Source organism: Daphnia pulex, chromosome 12, assembly GCF_021134715.1.
Source record: "Daphnia pulex isolate KAP4 chromosome 12, ASM2113471v1".
In the NCBI taxonomy this organism is placed as follows: Eukaryota; Metazoa; Arthropoda; class Branchiopoda; order Diplostraca; family Daphniidae; genus Daphnia; species Daphnia pulex.
Window position 1 is genome coordinate 7,577,976 of NC_060028.1, and position 18,911 is coordinate 7,596,886.

Genomic DNA, 18,911 nt, shown 5'->3' on the forward strand with positions numbered 1-18,911 from the left:
ATAAAAACGATTAGGAGCAAAACAAGCGGGGACTAAGTTGATGCGCACTGGGCCATAATTCTGCTTGATTCGGCCGCTTTGTATTACCAATTACAATGGTAAGCGATCCAAATTTGTTAATCGTACGACACCTTGAAGCCCTTTCGGACACTTTGGAGCATATGAGACCACTAGCCGAAACACCGGGGTTTTGAGGGTAAGATCTTTATTGCAGACGTTATTGATAGCAACAGGACACGCCCAATGGACCGGGAAGTGAGTTTAACAGTTGACACGACTACATTCATAATGTTATGTTGTAGCGATGGATTGATTAATTGAAAGACGAACATAACAAGATATATACACAGGATTGACATAGAAGGAATGGAACATGGGAACAGTTTAGGTGGATACCGTGGACCCCGACCGTCGGGCTACTGGGGTGCATGAACTTATGCAACAACTTAACTTTGAAAAAATCAGAAATATCGAGTTTCCCGCCGATTTACTACGTAAGCCATCTTGCGGATAAAATATAAACCATGAAGCCGAAACGCTGTTTCTGATCCTGATATTGTTGTTTCATCACTTTAAAAATATAAATATACATAGCATATCACGTTCAGTAACTTGCTAAAGACCGTAATAAGACAATAATGATAACAAACCGATGAGACTATACTATTCATCATTCCAATTTTACCCGAAGTCTCATTCATTTTCGTTTTCACCGATATCCTGTAACAATTCTTTCATTTTCTTTAATTTTCGCTTAAAGTCAGTCAAGTAGTGCAAAATCAATCAAAAATGAAAAATCCCACTCGAATTCATAAACCAGGAAAACTTTCGGGTAATTTACTGACCTTTGTAAAAGGGCAACACCGCTTCCCAGTTCTCATGGGAGTTCGTCTGCACTGCAGACGAATGCTTTTCAAATCAACATTGAAAATTGGAAAATGTTGAACAAGTTCAATGCAGATTTAAATCGTGAATGAGTTAAATCGTCAGTTTTTTATCGAAATATATCAGGAACTTTATCAAGCGGTAAATATTCTTCTACATATACATAAACATAAACTGCATTTTTGTTTAAGATCATGTTGGAAAAATAAGCATAATGGAAGAAAAATCTTGTTATTAAAATATTTCTGTGTTTGTGTATCTTTCTTAAACTCTTATAGTTCTAAGTTTTATAACTTGAACGTCTCAGGAAAAGAAATTGACTTTCTTAAGGATAAAAATTGTAAGTTGTCGTAATATAATAGTTTGCTCAATTTATGGGAGAGTAACTTAATTTAGAATATTTAAACATATTGTGCATACATGGACAAAAATAATCTCTTTCATTTTCTATTCCACAGTTTGGCCTTTTTCAAGAATGCTGAAGGCTTGGAAGCAATCTTTTATTGTTTTTAGTCAACAAAATTTAGTTGCTAAAAGGCTACCCATTAATTCCCATCACAAATATTCATTGTCCTACTATGACACTGGCAGAGAATTTGAAAGTGTCCACACATTTAAACATAAAGTTTTAGATTTTTTTCAAAAAAGTGAAAAGTATAAAAATTTGTGTGGTGCTCCATCCAATGAAATGTCCCATCTCCCTGCTGGATATCAACCAACTGAAGAAAACAAAAATTTTTATGTGGCTGAACTCACTAAAGACCTGCCAGTGTTAAAACATTCTTCAAAATTTTTTACCAAACTACCCCCTGATGGCAAGTTGAACTATTGGAAATCACAAGAAAAGGATCTTCATCAGTGCTCTGGATTTGAGGCCCTCGCTTTGGCGCACACACAATATCGAATTGTTGGTGAAAATTTTAAGAGGGGGTCCTTCTACCAGCAATTGTTATCTTTAGCAAAAGATTGGATTGAGAAGTGTTCCACACCCCAAGAACTAGTCATGTGGTCTTTTTTGGTCTCGCTGGAGAAATCACAGCATTCAAACGCTTGTTTGCGGTGCATTTACGAACGTTTTAAAACAGACCCTGCCTTATTTCAGTGCCTCAACTCGGTCGAGACGAGTATTCTTTGTAACGCCTGGTTTACAAATAGCGTCATAGTCTCATCCAAGCCAATGCTGCGCGTTATCGACTTACTCCTACAGACAGAAATCGAATCGCGTCCAGGTCACGTCACTCAAGAGGCGCTCTGCATGCTCAAAGTGTTTCGTAAGGCCGGCTTCGGATCGACAAAGCTATTCGAATCATTGATAGCATCGTTATCATCTCCACCTGCCCGGAATTTGAACTTGGCTCAAGCAACCCACGCGTAAGATAATTCTTGTAGATTTTAAACTACTTTAACCGTAAAAATATTCAAAAATGTTACTTTCTTAGCTTGGCACTTTTAGCTGATAATCGCTGTCTCATCAATGAAAAACTGATTGAAAACATCACACACCTTATAGAAGTTAACGCTAAGAAACCAATAGAGACTCCCCAAAGGTTCATCCATCCTTCCGAAGGAACACGCGTCAAAGATTTGACTCGCTTCTTGTGGACTGCAAGCTGCTTAATTCCGACAGACGTGATATCTAAAGACAGAATCGTAGCAGAAATGATCGACCAGGTTAACACTGGTTGGACTTCAGGCAGTTTTCAGCTAGATAAAGATTGGCATCTCCTCGCTGACTTTTTCCTCTCGTTGGCCTGTTGGAAAGTTTACCCTGTGTCACTGATCGAGAGGGTTATTGATAGAAATTTCATCGACATCGTGATAAGCCAGAAGAAGACCATACGTCAATCGCGCTTGGCTCTCTTCATGGAAGCTGCACGGATTGAGGTTCCCCATCTGTCGGTGATCGACAAATTTTTACCTGAGATTTCTTTGAACTTACCTGCATACAGAGCAGAAAAGGAGATGATCAAGCGTCCCCGACTTGCTAGTTTGGCCAATGTCATCGACCGCTCCAGAGAAGAACTTGGCTGGGAAAACATCCGTTGCTGTACTACAGTTCCTCACTTGAATTATGCCGGCCTAACGTTCAATTACAAAAGGTAGATAATTGATTGTATATTCAGTTTTCGTTCGTCTTTAAATCCGCCTTACATAGGGAAAAGGTGGCAGTGGAATTACTAGATTCGTATGTGTGTATGCGTCACAGCAATCAACCGGAACGTTTAATGGCTCTCAAGATTCGTCTGTCAAGACAACTAGGCTATCGAGTTATTCAGGTAATGATTTACTTGTTGGAAAAATTACTCAAACCTCATGTATTGATTTCCCGCTCCCCTTGAAATTAGTTGGATGTTCAACAGACGAATCGGAAGCAGCAAGAAACTGAAGCTAAGCAAGAGGACAGTTACACCGACCAACAAGTGACAATGATTAGAAAATGTTTGGAAAATAATATGTATAACCCCAGATGATTCCAAATGAATGTTACCATCTCAACATTTACAACCGTTCAAAGAATTATTCTATGTACTAGTTCGACGATAGCTATCATTGTTGTCAGCTGGATACTCGAAACATTTTTACTACTTTACCAATAGTCCGTCGGCACATGGGACATTTTTTCCTCTGACGCCAGACACGTTTGCTACAAGAGTAACAGTAGAGTTGATGGCCAGTGTTACCGTGCATGAATGCTCCGTCGACAGGTCGCAAGCCGCAGAGTCCGCACAAGTCGGAGCAGCTGCACGGCGGCTTCCGATCATCAATGTGGCTGGCTCCGGGAAGCAGATGTTGCTCTTCTTCATAAGAAGAACTTTGTGACATGACACCACTATCTACACTAGTTTGAGAGGAAATCAAAGATTCTTCTCGTACTCGCACTGACGAGGCAACCGAAGATACTGAGGAACCGGAAGGATTTTGGTCCAGGCTGCCGCTCTCACCACGAGGTCTTTTAGCTCTTCGTCGCTTCGGCCTGGGATCTAACCAACCTTTTCTGATCTGTTGTAAGGAGTTCATTTGTATCGATGCTTAAGTTTAAATTTAGGAACCAAAAAGACCAACCTCGTAGCATTTGTGGCAATATCGCATGGGTGGAACATTATGAACGCCACATCGAAGGCATTTCCATCTGTCTTCCAGGGAAGGTACTGGAATTGGACTGTTTCTAATTATTCCATCATCATCAGAACTTTCAATGTCAGTTAAACATTCTTCCTCTAGTTGAGCAGCAATTATTGGAATAAGAGCAGCCTACACGAACAGATTTAATTTGTTAGAATAAACACGGGTAAAAATAAATGAAAAACACCAAAGGTGAATTACTTACATCAATATCAGAAGAACCGGATTCTTCATCATCTAGGTCATCACTGGAGGAGTCGGTTGCAATTTCATATTCAACTTCATAAATGACATCAGTAGCATCACCGTCAGACTCCGGCTCACTAGATGATGGAGACCAATTGTCTCCCGAGTCCTGGACCCAAGCTGATAACAAGCTAAATACTGAATTGCCATCTCCAGCTAGAATTTAATGGAGAAAAATTTACCTGTTTCATAGCCCTGCCAAGTGTGACAAGACTCATCACTGGCACAGCTACTGCTTTCAAAGAAATCACTTTCATCTAACCTAGGCCTTTTGAAAGCTCGATCACAGACAGAAACTGCAAACAGAACAATTAATTAGAACATTCAAACAATCACAGGATAAAATGTGAATAGAACAAAACATTCAGCATTCATTTTATTGTGAAATGAATTGATGAGGCACAATTTGAGAGAATAGGTAATAATAAGGATTGATGTAAGGATCCTACCTCCAGCCATGGTAGATGTCTGCTAAATTCAGTAATTCACTTTTGAAAGTAAAGTAACACAAGCGTCTTCTAGTGCCTCAGTAGTCGATAAAACTTTGTTGTAGTGTAGCCTTCGTGGGTTGTTTGAGTCTTTTCGAGATGCCGATTTCGCTCAGGCGATTCCAGACAAGTCCAGACAAGTTCTTTTCACCCAACAACGTTGCCGTTTTGTGAATTTTTTCAAAAATAACATAGTGCGGGTACACTCCGGCGATGCTACTTTCAAGGTTTAGGCCTTAGGGCTTGTACAATGTACACTACAAGAACCGCTGAATTTGAATGGATTGGAATATAGTTATTTCGAGAATTAATCGCAGCGGGAAATTTAGGTCACTAAAAAGGTGACACTAAATAGGAGATTCAGATATCGTGTTTATACTTTATTCATACTTACTGGTCTTATATGAGACACAGTATCAATGACGTCTTTTTGTGGTCTTATCAATTTTACATATATAGTCAGGCGATAATAAAATACAAAATGGTTAAATTCAATTCGTGGTAAAAAGCTAGTATGAGCTTAATGCACAAAGAGACCAGTCCGTCACTATGGCAGAATTCTCTCTCTCTCTCCATAGTCCATATACTCGATTTTCATTTTTATGATTATGAAAATAATTAACAAATATTTCTCCATTAAAATGATTGAACAATGAGGGTAAATTAATGACATTTAAAAAAATCCAAAAACATTTTAACTTGAGTCTATACTAAAATAAAATATTAATGAAAATGACCTCCTCCAGGTACTTGCTAATCAAAAGTCTCATACTGAAGTGCATATAAGGACCACTCAATTCAGAAGTAGACATACAACATTTCTCAACGGTGAATTCACTAATAGAGTCTAAAATCAAACTCAAAAAATGTACCAATTTGAGATCAACTCTCCAGAACCTGAATTCAAACCAATGAACACCGCTGACGTCCAGCAAGAGTACGGCCACATCCCTGCCCTGTGCCAGAACCTGCAGATATTTCAAGAATTGCTTGACACGACGAATCCTATACCTGAAGAAGTGAGGTGGACAATAAAGACGATGGTGACAGAAGCCAAATTCGGTCTAGCATCCATGACTGAGCTCATCGACCGTCTTATCAAGGAGAATCAAGAATTATCCCAGCAATCGCAATCCGCCCAGTCGGAATCGAAACATCTCCGGATGGAACTTGACACCGAAAAGGAACAGAACGTTCAACTCCAACAGATGATCTGTCACCTTACGGTCTCCGAAATTCAGTTGAAAACGGATTTGTTGAATGTTTATCAATCAAAAGACCGGCGGATCGCGGAACTGGAAGAAACAATCGCTCAGGCTAAGCTTAATACTACCCAGCCATCTAAAATCGTTGGATATGAGAGAAGTCTCCAATCGATTTGGACTCAACCGGAACAACCACTCACCGGCCACCACCACAGTCCAGCAACGTCATTCCAGCAGAACGGATTTGATGAAGATGAGGGGCCAACTCTCGGCCGATTTATTTCCAAACCACACCAGACTGTCAATCGTCTCAACTATGCCACACAAAAGTCTCGTCCAGTCTCAACCCAACAGGCTACGATAACTCCCGAAAACCGCACGAATGAGCAGAAACCAATCCCTGAACCGATTCCAATGGATCTCGACATCAGCCACTTTTCGACACGCCAACCAGAAGACATTCCGGCCGAGGATTTCTTGATTATTTCCAAGGATGTTGAGCGAACGGATTCGGGTAGCAGGCTTATTCTAACGAACATTTTGAATCGGGACTATGGCCGTGTCGTTGGGCGAGGGGGTCAAAATGTGGAGCGTCTGGAACGGGAATACGGCGTGAAAATCATTATTTTCGATTGCCAGAAGGAGAATGTAAAGCTCATCATATCGGAAGGAGATGCAGATAGTCGTCGAGCGGCCTCCGTCGACATCATCGAGAATCTGCCGGTGGTTGTCGATTGTCCCAACCTGAAAAGCAACGGTAAAGCGTTGAAAAATGCCTGTTTTCTTTGCGATGTCACCATCGACCGAACGAACTTGAACAAACCCGGCAGGACAATTCGCGGAAGGCTATCCAACTGTCGCAAGGCGTACAATCAGCTAGTGAACGACGACAAAATTTGGTATCCGTAATAACACCAGAAGATACACTGCTTTGCCTTCTGTTTCTTTCATTCTCATTCAGTTTTCCTATTTTCCCACATTAATGTGATGGTGTCGAAAGATCAAATTTCAATAAAACTAATAAAAAGCACACGCGTTTTTTGTTGTTCAGTTATTTAAAAAAACCCACACGAATCAGCACGTCTAGGATTATCGTGACCCATAGTTTTTTTCTTTATTGTTAATCAACATATTCATATATTTTCAATCAGTATAACCGTGAACGTCGTGACTTCGTTACATCATTTCGTGATTAACATAAAAACGATTTGTGGTACCGATTTTCGATTTATTATTGATCAAAGTAAAAACACAAAGTTAAAATATGCAATTCAACAGGGGAATAAAAAGAAAAATTATTTATCCAGTCGATTGTCACGAACGAGATTCAAAATGAAAGTGCGGATCTCCATGGGTTGGAGGTCCACGTCCGGGAATTCATCAGAGTGGGAGGAGCGGACATTCTTTTGTTTATCCGACGACGAGTGCCACACCAAACGTTGAGAATCTTTTTTCAATTGATTCCCTCCTAGGATCGTTTCTTCAGCGGACGTGATGGCAAATCCAGGGAAAAGGTCCTAAAGTTATTGAACAACATTTTTAAATGATTTACAATGTTTGAAATTTTAAAATTACTTGAAGGGAAACCGTGACTGGTTCAGATAAGACTTTATCCTCTCCAACGTCGTAGATATGTTCCAATCGAATCAGATAAGATCCGTCTGACCGATTTTCCAGCGTCAGCAGATTGACATTTTCCGGCAATTCCCGGCTGATTAATTGTTGCTGTAATAAAAACAAACACCAATAAAATGACATAACATTTTAACATAGTCTTCGCCATCTATTAAGTCTGAATACTTGAGTTTTGTAGAGTCTCCTCCAGTCAGCAAAGGTCAGCGTTGTGGGGATAAAGGAGAGTTGCGGTTGCTTGTAAATCTGTTGCGCCAAAGGTCGATATCTGCCGGCCGAACTGGGTCCGTCGCTGAGGATCAGATAGTGCGATCCGCGGACGACAAGGCCCTGCTGAAAGGCCGTCTCGTCGAGGGGCTCGTCCACGCCAAACGAGTCGTCGCGAAGCAGTCGTCTGTGCACCATCAGCTCGATCAATCCGCCAATCAGACTAGACCCTCCCTGGGAGCGGTCGACCAGGACGGTGGCCTGCTGCTCCCCCACTGGGTCTCGGATGAAAAGGTGAGAATTGATGGGGTAGTAATTGCCCGAGACGGGCTCGGTTGGCGTATAGGTGTAAGACTCTCTAGCGTCCAGTTCGCGTCTCAATGTCTGGCGACCTACAGCGCGCGGGTCGCCGTTGGAGAGTTTTTTTTTAATTTTTTAAAAAAGGAAATTCAAATTATTTTTTGAAACAAAATTCAGAAAATGGTAAAACCGTTGGAATCCGTGTAGAAAGTCCCGTCGCTCTGTAAAATGGTCGTCGTCACGCGACTTATGACTTCCTTTCCAATTTTGTCGCTGGGGTTTTCAAATAAATTCAATTAAGCCCGCGCATTATTTCGGGGCTAATTTTTCCAGGGAAAAAATAATAGCGGGTCAATTATAGTTCACTCACCTCACCGGAACAGGACCGACGACCCAATCCAATTCCACATGTTCCTGGCCTCGGTAAATGCGGATGACTTGACTCACCCAGGTATCGTAAAACTGGTGAATTTCCTGGACCAGTGGACCTGATTTTTTGAATTGATTTAGAATTGAATCATCAAAATCCAATTTTGGATTCTTATATGTATACCGGTGTAGACTGCGGTGATAATGGCGGCGGTCATTGTCCGCCTCATTGGAAAGGCATCAGATCCGTTCGGCCGGAAGATGTAGGCGCCCGATGATCTCCGGTCGGCCGATTCGTTATCGCCGTTGTATCCCGGATACCAAAGGAACTCTTGTTGGACGAAATATTCTTCGCCGTTGACGGTCACCGAACTCAGCAGTCCCGTTGTCCAATCAACTCTCACCTTCACTTTCTACTCATATCATTAAAAAAAAATTGATAATAATAATTCCAATTTTTAAATTGTAAATCTATTATTACGTCAGTGGTGATGATGTGGTCCTCGCCGGGAACCAATCGCTGTGATTTGGATTTGAACGAATGGCGCCGGCGGTGCTTAGAGTCCCGCTCGACATAGTAGGATTTTGAACCAATAGGTGGCAACTGGGTGGCTAAAAATACCTTTTTTCAAATCAAATTAAAAAAAATAATAATTAACCAATCAAAACATTTATACACGTTTAAAAATATTGGTTGTATCAAATCAATTTGAGTAAATTACCAGCTCTTCTGTGGCTGAGCTTGTCCGTCCAGGAAGAGCCTGAACTTGAGGTGAAATTGGAATCAGCTGCGAATCAACCACTTTACCTTTAGACAAAAGAAAGATTCACATTTTATAGTCAGCTTTCTTCCATTCACACATGTAAGATAGCCTTCACAAACGGCTGGAATTTCAGGCGGTTATCCGATACAACATACCGTCAGGGTCGAGGACTTGGTAAGAGTCTCCGCCAGCTACTGGAATGCGGACATATTTGTCGACGTGCCTGGCCAAAGAGTTGTAAATGTTGACCACAAATCGGCCGCTGGTCTCCGAGACGTCACACTGGCTGACGTTGAGCTGGCAGAACTTGACGTCCGGCAGTGGCCGGCCCAAAATGGGCAGCTGACTCCTGTTTTGAAATCAAATCCAATTGAAAAATCGTTGAAGAAAATTTCAACGGCAAAGTTTTTGTTTCTTATCCGATCTGACTCAACTGATAATACGAGGCCTGCGTTTTCTGACATTCGACCACGCCCTCGTGCAGCCGGCCCTGGTAATCTTGGACCACGGCTTGCTTCTCAGTTCCGCTGACAGCGTCGTGATGTTGGGCGATGCCCATGGCCCGTTTCATGACGTTGACGTCGCCTTGATTGGTCGACCCGCTCCACGACAATGCCGAATCCATTTGTTTGCAGGCCTATTTTTTCAAATACAACCGAATTCTCCAAATGATATTCATCTTGATGTGTATATCTACATGTGTATCCCTTTAAGTTTTAATTGCGTCTAACCTGGAGGAGGTTGCTGCCCTGGCGGACCATGTATTTAAAGGCTGGGCGTGAAGTGAAGTAGCCCGTCCAGTAAGAATGGGCGTCGCTGCCGTAAGGAAAGAAATCGTCCGTTTTCAGTGGCCACGATTTCTTGACGCCGTTCAGAGACTTGACGTAGCAGCTCGGCGTGGAATACAGCAGGTTAAAACGAGAGCCGTTCGTTTGCCGCTCATTGGCGTACCTTTTTTCCCACACGAATGGAATTTTTCGTTTTTTAAATGTAGAAATTTACATACGAGACAACTTGATTTTATTCTGATTTTATACTTGATGAGCTTGTCCATGTTCTTGTACCAAACGTTGGCATCCTGGTACGTGAAATCGCCTCCCATCGTCAACAAAATGTGATCGGTGGCGTAGGCCTCCGATTGCCGTTGACAGTAATTGAGAAATTCAGTTACCTGCGCATTAAATCGTTTAAATTAAATTGAAATTGTTTTTTTTCTACGGCCAATTTATAACCCGCTGATCGACGTTGTACTCTTTGGATTTGGGGTTGTCAATCACGGGCGAATCGCTGCACAAAATGTCAAAGCAGAATCCCGGAGGCGGTTGGTATAAATTGTAATTGACGCCCGTAAAGAGCCAACCGGTTTGGCCTGTAACCCAAAATCACAACATTAAATTGAGTCGCTTATTATTTTCTCCATCAATTGATCTATGCAATTATATACCGAGACTACTGCTGGACCAGACCATCTCCATGGTTTTGGCAGCCATGCGCTGCTTCTTATCTTCGTGATCCAAGCGACCGAAGAAGAGGCCGTCGTAACCCTGGCAACGTACGGCGTTCGAGATTTTTTATTATTATAACACCTCTTCCAGAATTTTTCTCGTGTCGTTCAATTTTTATATTCTACTGTATGTTTTACCATCTGAGAGAAGATAAAAGCCTGCTCCCTGGAATGGCCAAAAGGATCAATCTGCCAAGCGATTCGAGGCCGGCCGCACTCTCCGAACGTGTCGTTCAAAAGGCTGTAAATGATCAAAAGAAGAAGAAGAATGTTTTTTAAAAAATAAAGAAATACAATTAAAGATATACACAGACGGAATGGATTGGTGCTGGGCCATTAAAATAAAAGAAGGGAAAGGTTTGGTGTGAGTGTCTGGGAGAGACGGGCGAACGAACGAACCTGAGGCCTAGAGACATTTGATCGATAATGTCGACGTAATGAGTTGTAGCTTCGTCGTTCATGCACCAGCCGCCGTTGATGAACTCGAGACGCCCTTGGCTCACCAAATCACGCACAACGTCCCGCGTCGATTCATCCTGCTCCTCCCACCACTGCCAGAAGAAAGCCATTTCCACGTAGATGAATCTGATTCGTTTTTTTTAATTTAATTTTAATGAACAAACGATCAGAACAAAACAACAGAAAAATGACAGAATGATTTGAGATATACCTGCGTTCGGGATTGGCCTGTAATTCTTCGACGACGCTGTCCAGGATGTACTGGACGCCAGCTTTTTGGATCCCGGTGCGAGCTAAAAGGATAACAAATTGTGTCATATTTATATTTTTGGACACACACGTACACGGTTTGATTGGCGCTTATTGTGTAATCACAGTTGTTGTTTTCACCGTACATCCGTAGTAATACTGGTCGACCGTCTTGAGCCAGCCGACGTCATCGTGAGTGTCTGGATATAATATAAGAGGAAAAAAAAACAGAATAGTTATAAATAGCCCGGCACGTTCTTTTGCTGCGTCTAATTGGTAATTGTAATTTACGTGGCACTAGGTGGACGTTGATGAAGCCAGGTTTCGTAGCGTGGCAACTCTGCGCGGTTATTTCAAAAATAAAAGAAAAAAAAGAAGAAGAAGTTCAATATTTATATTCACGCTGTATATAATAGCTTCCAAACGGGCTGTGGCAGTGCACTGAAGATGCGTGAATAATCGTTAATAAAGTCTCAACCTTCTTCTCTTTCCTTCCTAGAATATCTCGACCGCGTCATTAATTTACACACCCGACGTCGCGGCACACAACAAAAGGAGTGAAATCTTTTGTAATGTATATCTTATCTATGTGTGTTGTGAATGCACACACCAGCACAGCTGGACGGACGCGGCCATTATCACACAGCAGAACAAAATAAATGGCGATCGTTATCAACGTGAATTATCCATTTCTCTATTTTGTTGGTTCCCCCCACCGCTTTTTGTTGTAGAGAGAAAGTTGATTATTAATTTAACTACATACATATATATATATGTTGGAATCTATAATAGACAGCCGGGATCCCGGATAAGAAAAGGAGGGCGAATAATACGAAAATATAAATAAATATAAATAAATAATAAAAAAACATGCGCGCCTTCAACATCTCTCCCAGAAATACATAAGAAAAAAAGGCCGAGGCGGTTTTCTGTGTGTGGGTGTTGTGTGTGTGTGTGTGTAAACATTGACGTCACACTACTTGTTATCCATCCGTATAGAGCATAACTCACGCCGAGACGAAGGCCTCCCTTTATGTATTTTCACGATGATATCGAATATTTATATTTATAGTAGTCTCTACCTGGTAACCGCACGACGTCGACCTGCTGGTGGTGGTGATGCCGCCCGATGACGGATGAACGAGTCCGGCCACGACCAGCAGCATCAGACTGCTGCTGATGGATGCCACGACTAGCCGATCCATCTTTCGTGTTTCCTTATTACTCATCGTTCCTCTGCTGCTGCTGCTGCTGCTGCTGCTGCCAGTTGACTTTTCGCCTTCGTTACAGAAATGGCACTGACTAACCCCCTGGCACATGCAGCTTCGTCTCCCACGCAGAGCAAAAGAGTCCGGAAAAACCAAACCAAAAACATATTGACTTGTGATGATGATTATTATTATTATTCCTTCTCGGACGTCTATCGTTCTAATCTTATCGCCAACCGCACACACACATATCCCGCCAGAGGCCATCGTCTATCCGGCTCTGATTTGGTCAAATGTGAATCTAGAAAAAACAAAAATATAATTTTGAATTTGATTCTTTTTGAAGAGTCGAATGGTCATCATATTGGACTTTGATCGAGTGCGCGTCGCTTATTAGCCGGTTGTGCTTTGGCTGTCCAATTCTTTTTCTCGCTCGGAATATTTAAATAGATAGACATCACTTGTGGTCATCATTTATTTTTCTCTCAAGCGCTGGAATGAGTGTATAGAAGCTGCAAAGGAAAAAAACTTTTCGTTTAACGAAGCGGATTGTTGTTGGCTGGAAAGCGGCGACGGCGGCTGATTGCATCCGCCGTCTATCGCTGAATGCCTTCGGGAATGTTTTGCTCCCGCGGCTATGCAAATACAGCCACGTCTAACTTGATTATACTTCTTGGATATTTTTTCTTATTCTTATTCTCCAGCATCATCTATTGTTTTTCCCCCTCAAGAAAAAATTCGAAATTCTTTTTTTTTTTAATCCATGAGAAAAATCAAAAGTATAGACGTAGTACACAACGTACTCGCCGACCCTTATTCCGCATGGATCCCCACCACCACCACCGGATGGTCATCCGGGGCTCGTAAACTTTCTTATAAGTCGACGTCTATATATACAAGTCTGTTTCGTCGTCTTGCACATTTTGGGTGTTTTTTTCGCAGTATAGACGGACGCGTAGAGCAAAAGGACGACTGTGTTGGTCCAGTTGAAATTAGAGAGTCATTGGCGGGCATTTCGAACGCCGCTGTCAAAAAAACCAATAAGAAATGGGGGCCATCACTAGTTGTTAATTGTCTCGGTCGAAAAGCAAAAAGAAAAGGAGAGCGGCTTGTCATTTTCTTTTGAAACAAATTCATCCACACACAGAGAGAGAAAAGTGGTGAGGTGCCGATTTTTTGACCTTTTCGTAAAATAAAAGGAGGGTTTTTTTTCCGATGGGGGTCAGAAAGTACACACATATATAAAATGGTGAAGAACTGGAAAAGTTCTTTTTTTTCTTTCTGGTTGGGAAGGGCCGTGATGGGAGATCAAAGAGAATACCGCTCTCTTGTTCCAGGTGAATTTTGCCTGGAAAAAAAAATATAAAAAAGATGGGGGGGAAAAGAGAGAGAGAGAGGCATCGGTCGGGAAGTTCCCCCTAGAAAAAATACCCGCCCCATTTGACGAGCCCGCGCCACACATCTGTTTGACCTGTTGGTATAACAGGGCGCCAAAATCGAAAAAAATTTAAAATCAAAAGTTTATTCTTCTTTTATTTCAACCTGTCAATATTATATCCAGTAGTCCACAGCCTCATATGTAGAATATTAAATTTCGTTTCGTTTATAGAATTCGAATCACGTCATTTGTTTGTTCAAAGAAAAAAACAAACAAATTTCATCGGTGTTGGGGTCGGCTGGTTTTGATCCCGCGCCACTTGGTAATGAGTTTCTTCTTCTTTTCTATTTAACCTCCCGTCGAGGGTGCTGGTGGCTGGCCCTAATATTTCTGTGTAAACACGGGAAAATACAGCACAGTCGTGTGTACAAACACACAGGTCCCCCCCCTCTCTGCACTTCTCTCCACTCACCAGCCAACCACCAAGAGTGAGGGCCTTCTTCTATTTCCTAATGTACATATACACAGGGCCACCACCACCACCAAACAACATCCAAAACACACATGTCACGCTGCTGTGGGCTGCGCTTTTATTCTGCCCTTTTCCGGCGGCCACTCGGAAGGCGGGCAGAGATGATCGTTATTTGAGAGAGAGACGGACAAAAATTGGCTTCGGAGTGAACAGTCAAATATTTGATCAATTCAACCCATACACACACGCACTTACCATACACCTGCCCCCCGACTGTCAGTCAAATTCTTTTATTTTTTCAACTTTCTATTTTCTGAACTATTGAAAAATTGAAACATTTTTTCTCCCACGTTCACTTTTTTTCGGCCTTAAAAAAAATAAGTTGATAATGGCGTACTAATATTCTTTTTTTTTTGTGTGTGTGTGACCCCTCTGACATAAGTGGCCCTTCACTTTCCACCCACTAATTGTTTCCTGGAAGGAGCTGCGTGGTGGAGGCCATCCGAATATAATGCGCCTTTTTTTTTCCAGTTGGGGATAGAAGAAAAATAAAATAAAACATGGACGATGGCTATAATATGTTTTGTTTCCCTTCTAAAATTTCCCGCTGGTTGTGTTGTGTGTCTGTGTGTCTCTACTCACCTGCAATTAGAGGCGACTATAGAGAGAAGCAGACACACACACACACCTCTCTCCACTGATTTCTTATCTTTTCGTCGTCGATGATGGAACAGAAAGTTCTCGCCACTATATACTCCCCGCGCCAAAATTGTTTTTTTTCCACCCACACGTATACATATGTGTGTGCTGCACCTGCTTGGGATGTATTTAAAAGCTAGGGTATTATATAGAACTTAAACGTCCATTTGAATCATTTTTCTCCCTTCGAGGCTTAAGATCCCAATTAAAAATGATTTCGATGTCTGAACAAAAACAATTGAATGCGCAGAGAGAGTTGATGGGGTACCAGACGCACAGGTGCGCAGATTTAAAAAAGCGCGCGAAATTTGAAATTTTTTTTTTCGAGTATCGGATAACAATGGCGTGTGTGTGGATGGATGTGGAGGACACACACAACAGCCATTACCCAAAAGGGCGAAGAAGAAGAAGAGACCGTGTGCACAGGTTGCGCGGCAGATGGTGTGATTACCTGTAATGAAAGAGCACACTCCTTTTGGCTCATCCGAGACGAAGAAGAAGAAGAAGAAAAAATACACAAAAGTCAAGAGTAAGAAGACAATAAGAAGGGGAAAAAAGCGACGATGGGAAATTGAAATGTGGGAAGGTATACGCACTTTTTCTTCTTCGTCTTCTTCTTTTGTGAAGGATGTTGACCTATCACCTTTTTTGAGTCTCTCTTCTGACTTTTTTCTGTCTGTGTCTATTCCCTAAATTTTTATTTTATTTTTTGGTGGAAAGGGAGGGGGGGAAGGGGCCGCGCTATTACGCGGGTCACCCCCGAATGTCAAAGTTGATAAGATGGTGGCGCCCGCCAGCAGAAGAAGAAGAAGAAGATCAAGAAAAATCGTACACACACACACATCATATACTATATACTACTGTTAAATAGATATAAAAGAAAAAAGAAGAAAAACACTCAGACCAACGGAGAGATGGCACCAACAAGACTCGCCTTTCCACACAGACACTCTCTACCATTTTTCTTTTTTTAAATAAAAACAGAAATGTCTTATTTTTATTCTTTTTTTAAATAAAAACGGCGCGGACGCTATTTCATTTCGGCTGGGGTTTACAGCGCAACCCTCTTCGACAATAACCGGACAATTACTTTGAGAGGTTATTGAAGCACTCTACTTAGACTTCTCTCGGCCATATCATGTCATTTTTTTGTTTCTTTTTTGGACAGTCGAATATAACGAGGACTTGTTGAGCTTATAGTTTTTAAAAAAATAGATTATAAGACGAGACGTTTTTCTTAATTATTTTGAAAGTTTTAACTGGAAAAATATGAAATAATTGTTTCAGGAAGGAGCTATCGTATATATATAGGCGTTTGATGAAGACCCTGAAGGTGTTGTCCAGGGGTGGGCGAAAAAAACAAGAGAGAAACTTATTTAGCCGGGGCTAATGATAGCGGATTATCGTCGTTTCCGGTGAATGGACAAGAAAAGAATTATAGAGAAGGTATAGTTGTGTTCCAGTAGCTACTACTACTGTACTTGACCTAAAGAAACTCAATATATACTACAAACACACATACATGTATATACGGGGGGTGCGCCGAACGCTTATAATAATCTTCTTCATCCCTGCTGGACGAAAAAGGATGGCCCGTTGCTATACCACCTGGCCCCTGCTGACCCATCAGTATTTTTTTTTAAATTGTGATCCAATCAGATTAAATATAATAGCCACTCAAATTATTGTGTAGGCGTTTACGTCTATAAGCATCAAGTGCATATGCCCCTTATAATCAAATCCTTTTGGCTTGGATATTCTTTTCAAAATGTTGATCCATTTTTTTCTTTCTTCCTTTGGATGTGTGTGGGGTCTCCTTGTTGGATCAAAAAACAGATGGCCGGGACGTCTACCTCATTCTGTGTGTGGCCAGCCAACCCAACACACACACAAAAAGGGGGCGGCTTTTGATAAAAAAAAAGAACATTTCATTTTGATAACGAGTTTCCATTCGCCAGGGTTTTGATATAACGGGCCCTGCTGCTGCTGTCAGTCGCAGCGGAAATCTATAGAACGTCGGGAGCATTCCAATGGCCATCAAGTACAGTTGCCAATGTCATGTTGACATACGTATATACAGCCCGACCCCCCCTCTCTAGCTGGCAGTGTCCTTTTTTGTGTGTTATCAATTCAATAACTTTTGGGCTTTGGCCTCCTGATCGATACGGACGTCTGGATTGAATAGGCCGTCCGCCCGGTTATTTACTGCGACTGCTGCGCTATGCAGAAAGAAGAAAGAAAAAATGTTATAGCAAACGTCAATCTCGAGTGGCGCGGCCCAGGGCCCAGCCGAGCTTTTGTTTTTGTCATATCATTTTCATATCGTTCTATTTTCCCGCCTTATGTTGCGCGCCAGCGATCGATGATTTGCGCGCCACTTTTGAAAGCGTCTAATGTCTTTTTTCTTTAACTAGCGTCTCTCTTCTTCTTCTCGCATGTCGAGATGAGAGTGGGCCGGAGCAGTAGAAGAAGAGAGACGGACGCCTCTATATACCTTTTGGTTTCCCCCCAAATGGCGCCGGACTTGATGGATCCCTCGAGAGACGACGACAGTCTCGAGCATCTCCCCCCTTAGAAAAAGTGTCTCGTCAAAGGGACACCAAACCAAATCTATCTATCCCAAAAAACTTGTTCATTCTATCATTTCTCTGCCAGTCTTTGGGTCTCAAATGCGCACACACATCCAAACTCACCTGCTGGCCAGCCCAGCCCAGCCAAAACGAAAAATAAAAGGGAGAATTTGGTATATTTTCAGCGGATGTCTATTATATATATATGCGTCTATCTATATCAGTTTGGTGTGTGTTTGTTTTTTGTCCCTTCGACTTTATATAGGTACCGTATCGTATACGTGTGTGTGTCGTATTTTTTTGACGAAGGATAATACATATGGGGAGGAAGGCGCTAGAGTCTATGTAGATATTTCGGTGAGAGTGCCTGCCGTGATGGCGGCCAGTTGTTGCTCTCTCCTACCTGATTGCTTCTCTCTCTCTCTCTCTTGTCGGTCGCCGTCTGCCCGTCTTGTTTCTTCTCCCCCCTCTCCCGACCCGACTGGCGCCGCGGCCGCCTTGGCGACATCACATCCGAATGGAAACAGAAATCTAAAGAAAAATATATAAGAAAAATATAAGAAAAAACCACAGCCGCGCCTTATTGTGTCCTCCTCCTGGCCTGTTTTCCCTCCCCACATACACACATACACAACTCTATATAATAATACAGAGTAGTACTCGTAATACTCTACACTGTACATCTAGACGCGCAGAATAAATAGATGAGAGTCTCGACACTCAAGTTTTCTGACTTTTTGTTGATTTTAAGACTGGCCCAAACTGATTAGAACTTAAAATATTCTATGATGATGCTTGTTTCAAGTCAAATGTTGTCCAAAAAATGAGTGATTGCTGCTAATCGGGCTCAATCTGTATAGAGAGTCCAGGGAGAGAAGGAAGGATCAGGAGCAATACTGTTGTCCAGATCCATTTTTATATTTTTTTACTTTCCAGCAACTGCGTAGATTTTTTTGGGAGTTGAGATCTCGACGGGGAGTCGGTGGGTTTTCTTTCTTTGGAAAAGAGGATTTGCTGGACGCGCCCCTCCCTTGCCACGAGTCTTCACCAACAGAGACAAAACGACGTAGGCCTATACATAGAAGATGAATTGTATGTACATAGTAGAGGATTTGATGACCGGCTGAACTGGCCCACTTCTCTCCTGAGACGA

General features: G+C 42.0%; 3 protein-coding genes across 8 annotated transcripts; 1 reads left to right on the forward strand and 2 right to left on the reverse strand.

Annotated features, from left to right (window-relative positions):
• Positions 1–901: 901 nt before the first annotated feature.
• Positions 902–3,387, forward strand: LOC124208564. Its single transcript, XM_046606387.1, has 5 exons — positions 902–1,026; positions 1,344–2,256; positions 2,325–2,984; positions 3,041–3,161; positions 3,231–3,387. Exons 2-5 carry the CDS (start codon positions 1,361–1,363, stop codon positions 3,354–3,356), a joined length of 1,803 nt encoding a protein of 600 aa, XP_046462343.1. The 5' UTR covers positions 902–1,026; positions 1,344–1,360; the 3' UTR covers positions 3,357–3,387.
• Positions 2,988–4,911, reverse strand: LOC124208565 (E3 ubiquitin-protein ligase Mdm2-like). Of its 3 annotated transcripts, none has more exons than XR_006880507.1 (6): positions 4,704–4,911; positions 4,437–4,550; positions 4,214–4,374; positions 3,949–4,137; positions 3,196–3,885; positions 2,988–3,128 (listed from the first exon to the last, which is right to left on the reverse strand). XR_006880507.1 is itself a non-coding variant. In XM_046606388.1 (5 exons), exons 1-5 carry the CDS (start codon positions 4,711–4,713, stop codon positions 3,442–3,444), a joined length of 918 nt encoding a protein of 305 aa, XP_046462344.1. In that variant the 5' UTR covers positions 4,714–4,911; the 3' UTR covers positions 3,182–3,441. The 3 variants fall into 3 exon arrangements, 1 of the variants encoding a protein (XP_046462344.1); XR_006880508.1 differs by having other exon boundaries at positions 2,988–3,140; XM_046606388.1 differs by lacking the exon at positions 2,988–3,128 and having other exon boundaries at positions 3,182–3,885.
• Positions 4,912–7,029: 2,118 nt separating this feature from the next.
• Positions 7,030–12,811, reverse strand: LOC124208520 (lysosomal alpha-mannosidase-like). Of its 4 annotated transcripts, none has more exons than XM_046606287.1 (20): positions 12,514–12,811; positions 11,723–11,771; positions 11,578–11,631; positions 11,394–11,475; positions 11,123–11,308; positions 10,862–10,964; positions 10,664–10,763; positions 10,452–10,588; positions 10,257–10,390; positions 9,951–10,170; positions 9,654–9,856; positions 9,375–9,568; positions 9,178–9,263; positions 8,937–9,077; positions 8,640–8,868; positions 8,457–8,574; positions 8,277–8,359; positions 7,748–8,178; positions 7,523–7,672; positions 7,030–7,464 (listed from the first exon to the last, which is right to left on the reverse strand). In XM_046606287.1, exons 1-20 carry the CDS (start codon positions 12,748–12,750, stop codon positions 7,243–7,245), a joined length of 3,159 nt encoding a protein of 1,052 aa, XP_046462243.1. In that variant the 5' UTR covers positions 12,751–12,811; the 3' UTR covers positions 7,030–7,242. The 4 variants fall into 4 exon arrangements, with proteins under 4 accessions (XP_046462243.1, XP_046462244.1, XP_046462246.1 ...); XM_046606288.1 differs by having other exon boundaries at positions 9,178–9,269; positions 9,381–9,568; positions 12,514–12,737; XM_046606290.1 differs by having other exon boundaries at positions 11,573–11,631; positions 12,514–12,736.
• Between the last annotated feature and the right edge of the window lie 6,100 nt (positions 12,812–18,911).

Excerpts from the sequence above, each read along its gene's own strand:
- LOC124208564 (XM_046606387.1), top strand. The coding sequence starts at position 1,361 with ATGCTGAAGGCTTGGAAGCAATCTTTTATTGTTTTTAGTCAACAAAAT. Across the intron at positions 2,985-3,040 it reads CTAACGTTCAATTACAAAAG|GGAAAAGGTGGCAGTGGAAT; the intron begins GTAGATAATTGA and ends CGCCTTACATAG. Across the intron at positions 3,162-3,230 it reads TAGGCTATCGAGTTATTCAG|TTGGATGTTCAACAGACGAA; the intron begins GTAATGATTTAC and ends CCTTGAAATTAG.
- LOC124208565 (XM_046606388.1), bottom strand. Across the intron at positions 4,375-4,436 it reads TTGGCAGGGCTATGAAACAG|CTTGGGTCCAGGACTCGGGA; the intron begins GTAAATTTTTCT and ends GCTTGTTATCAG. Across the intron at positions 3,886-3,948 it reads ATTGCCACAAATGCTACGAG|ATCAGAAAAGGTTGGTTAGA; the intron begins GTTGGTCTTTTT and ends TCCTTACAACAG.
- LOC124208520 (XM_046606287.1), bottom strand. The coding sequence starts at position 12,750 with ATGTGCCAGGGGGTTAGTCAGTGCCATTTCTGTAACGAAGGCGAAAAG. Across the intron at positions 11,632-11,722 it reads CAACGTCCACCTAGTGCCAC|ACACTCACGATGACGTCGGC; the intron begins GTAAATTACAAT and ends TATTATATCCAG. Across the intron at positions 9,264-9,374 it reads CCAAGTCCTCGACCCTGACG|GTAAAGTGGTTGATTCGCAG; the intron begins GTATGTTGTATC and ends TTTTGTCTAAAG.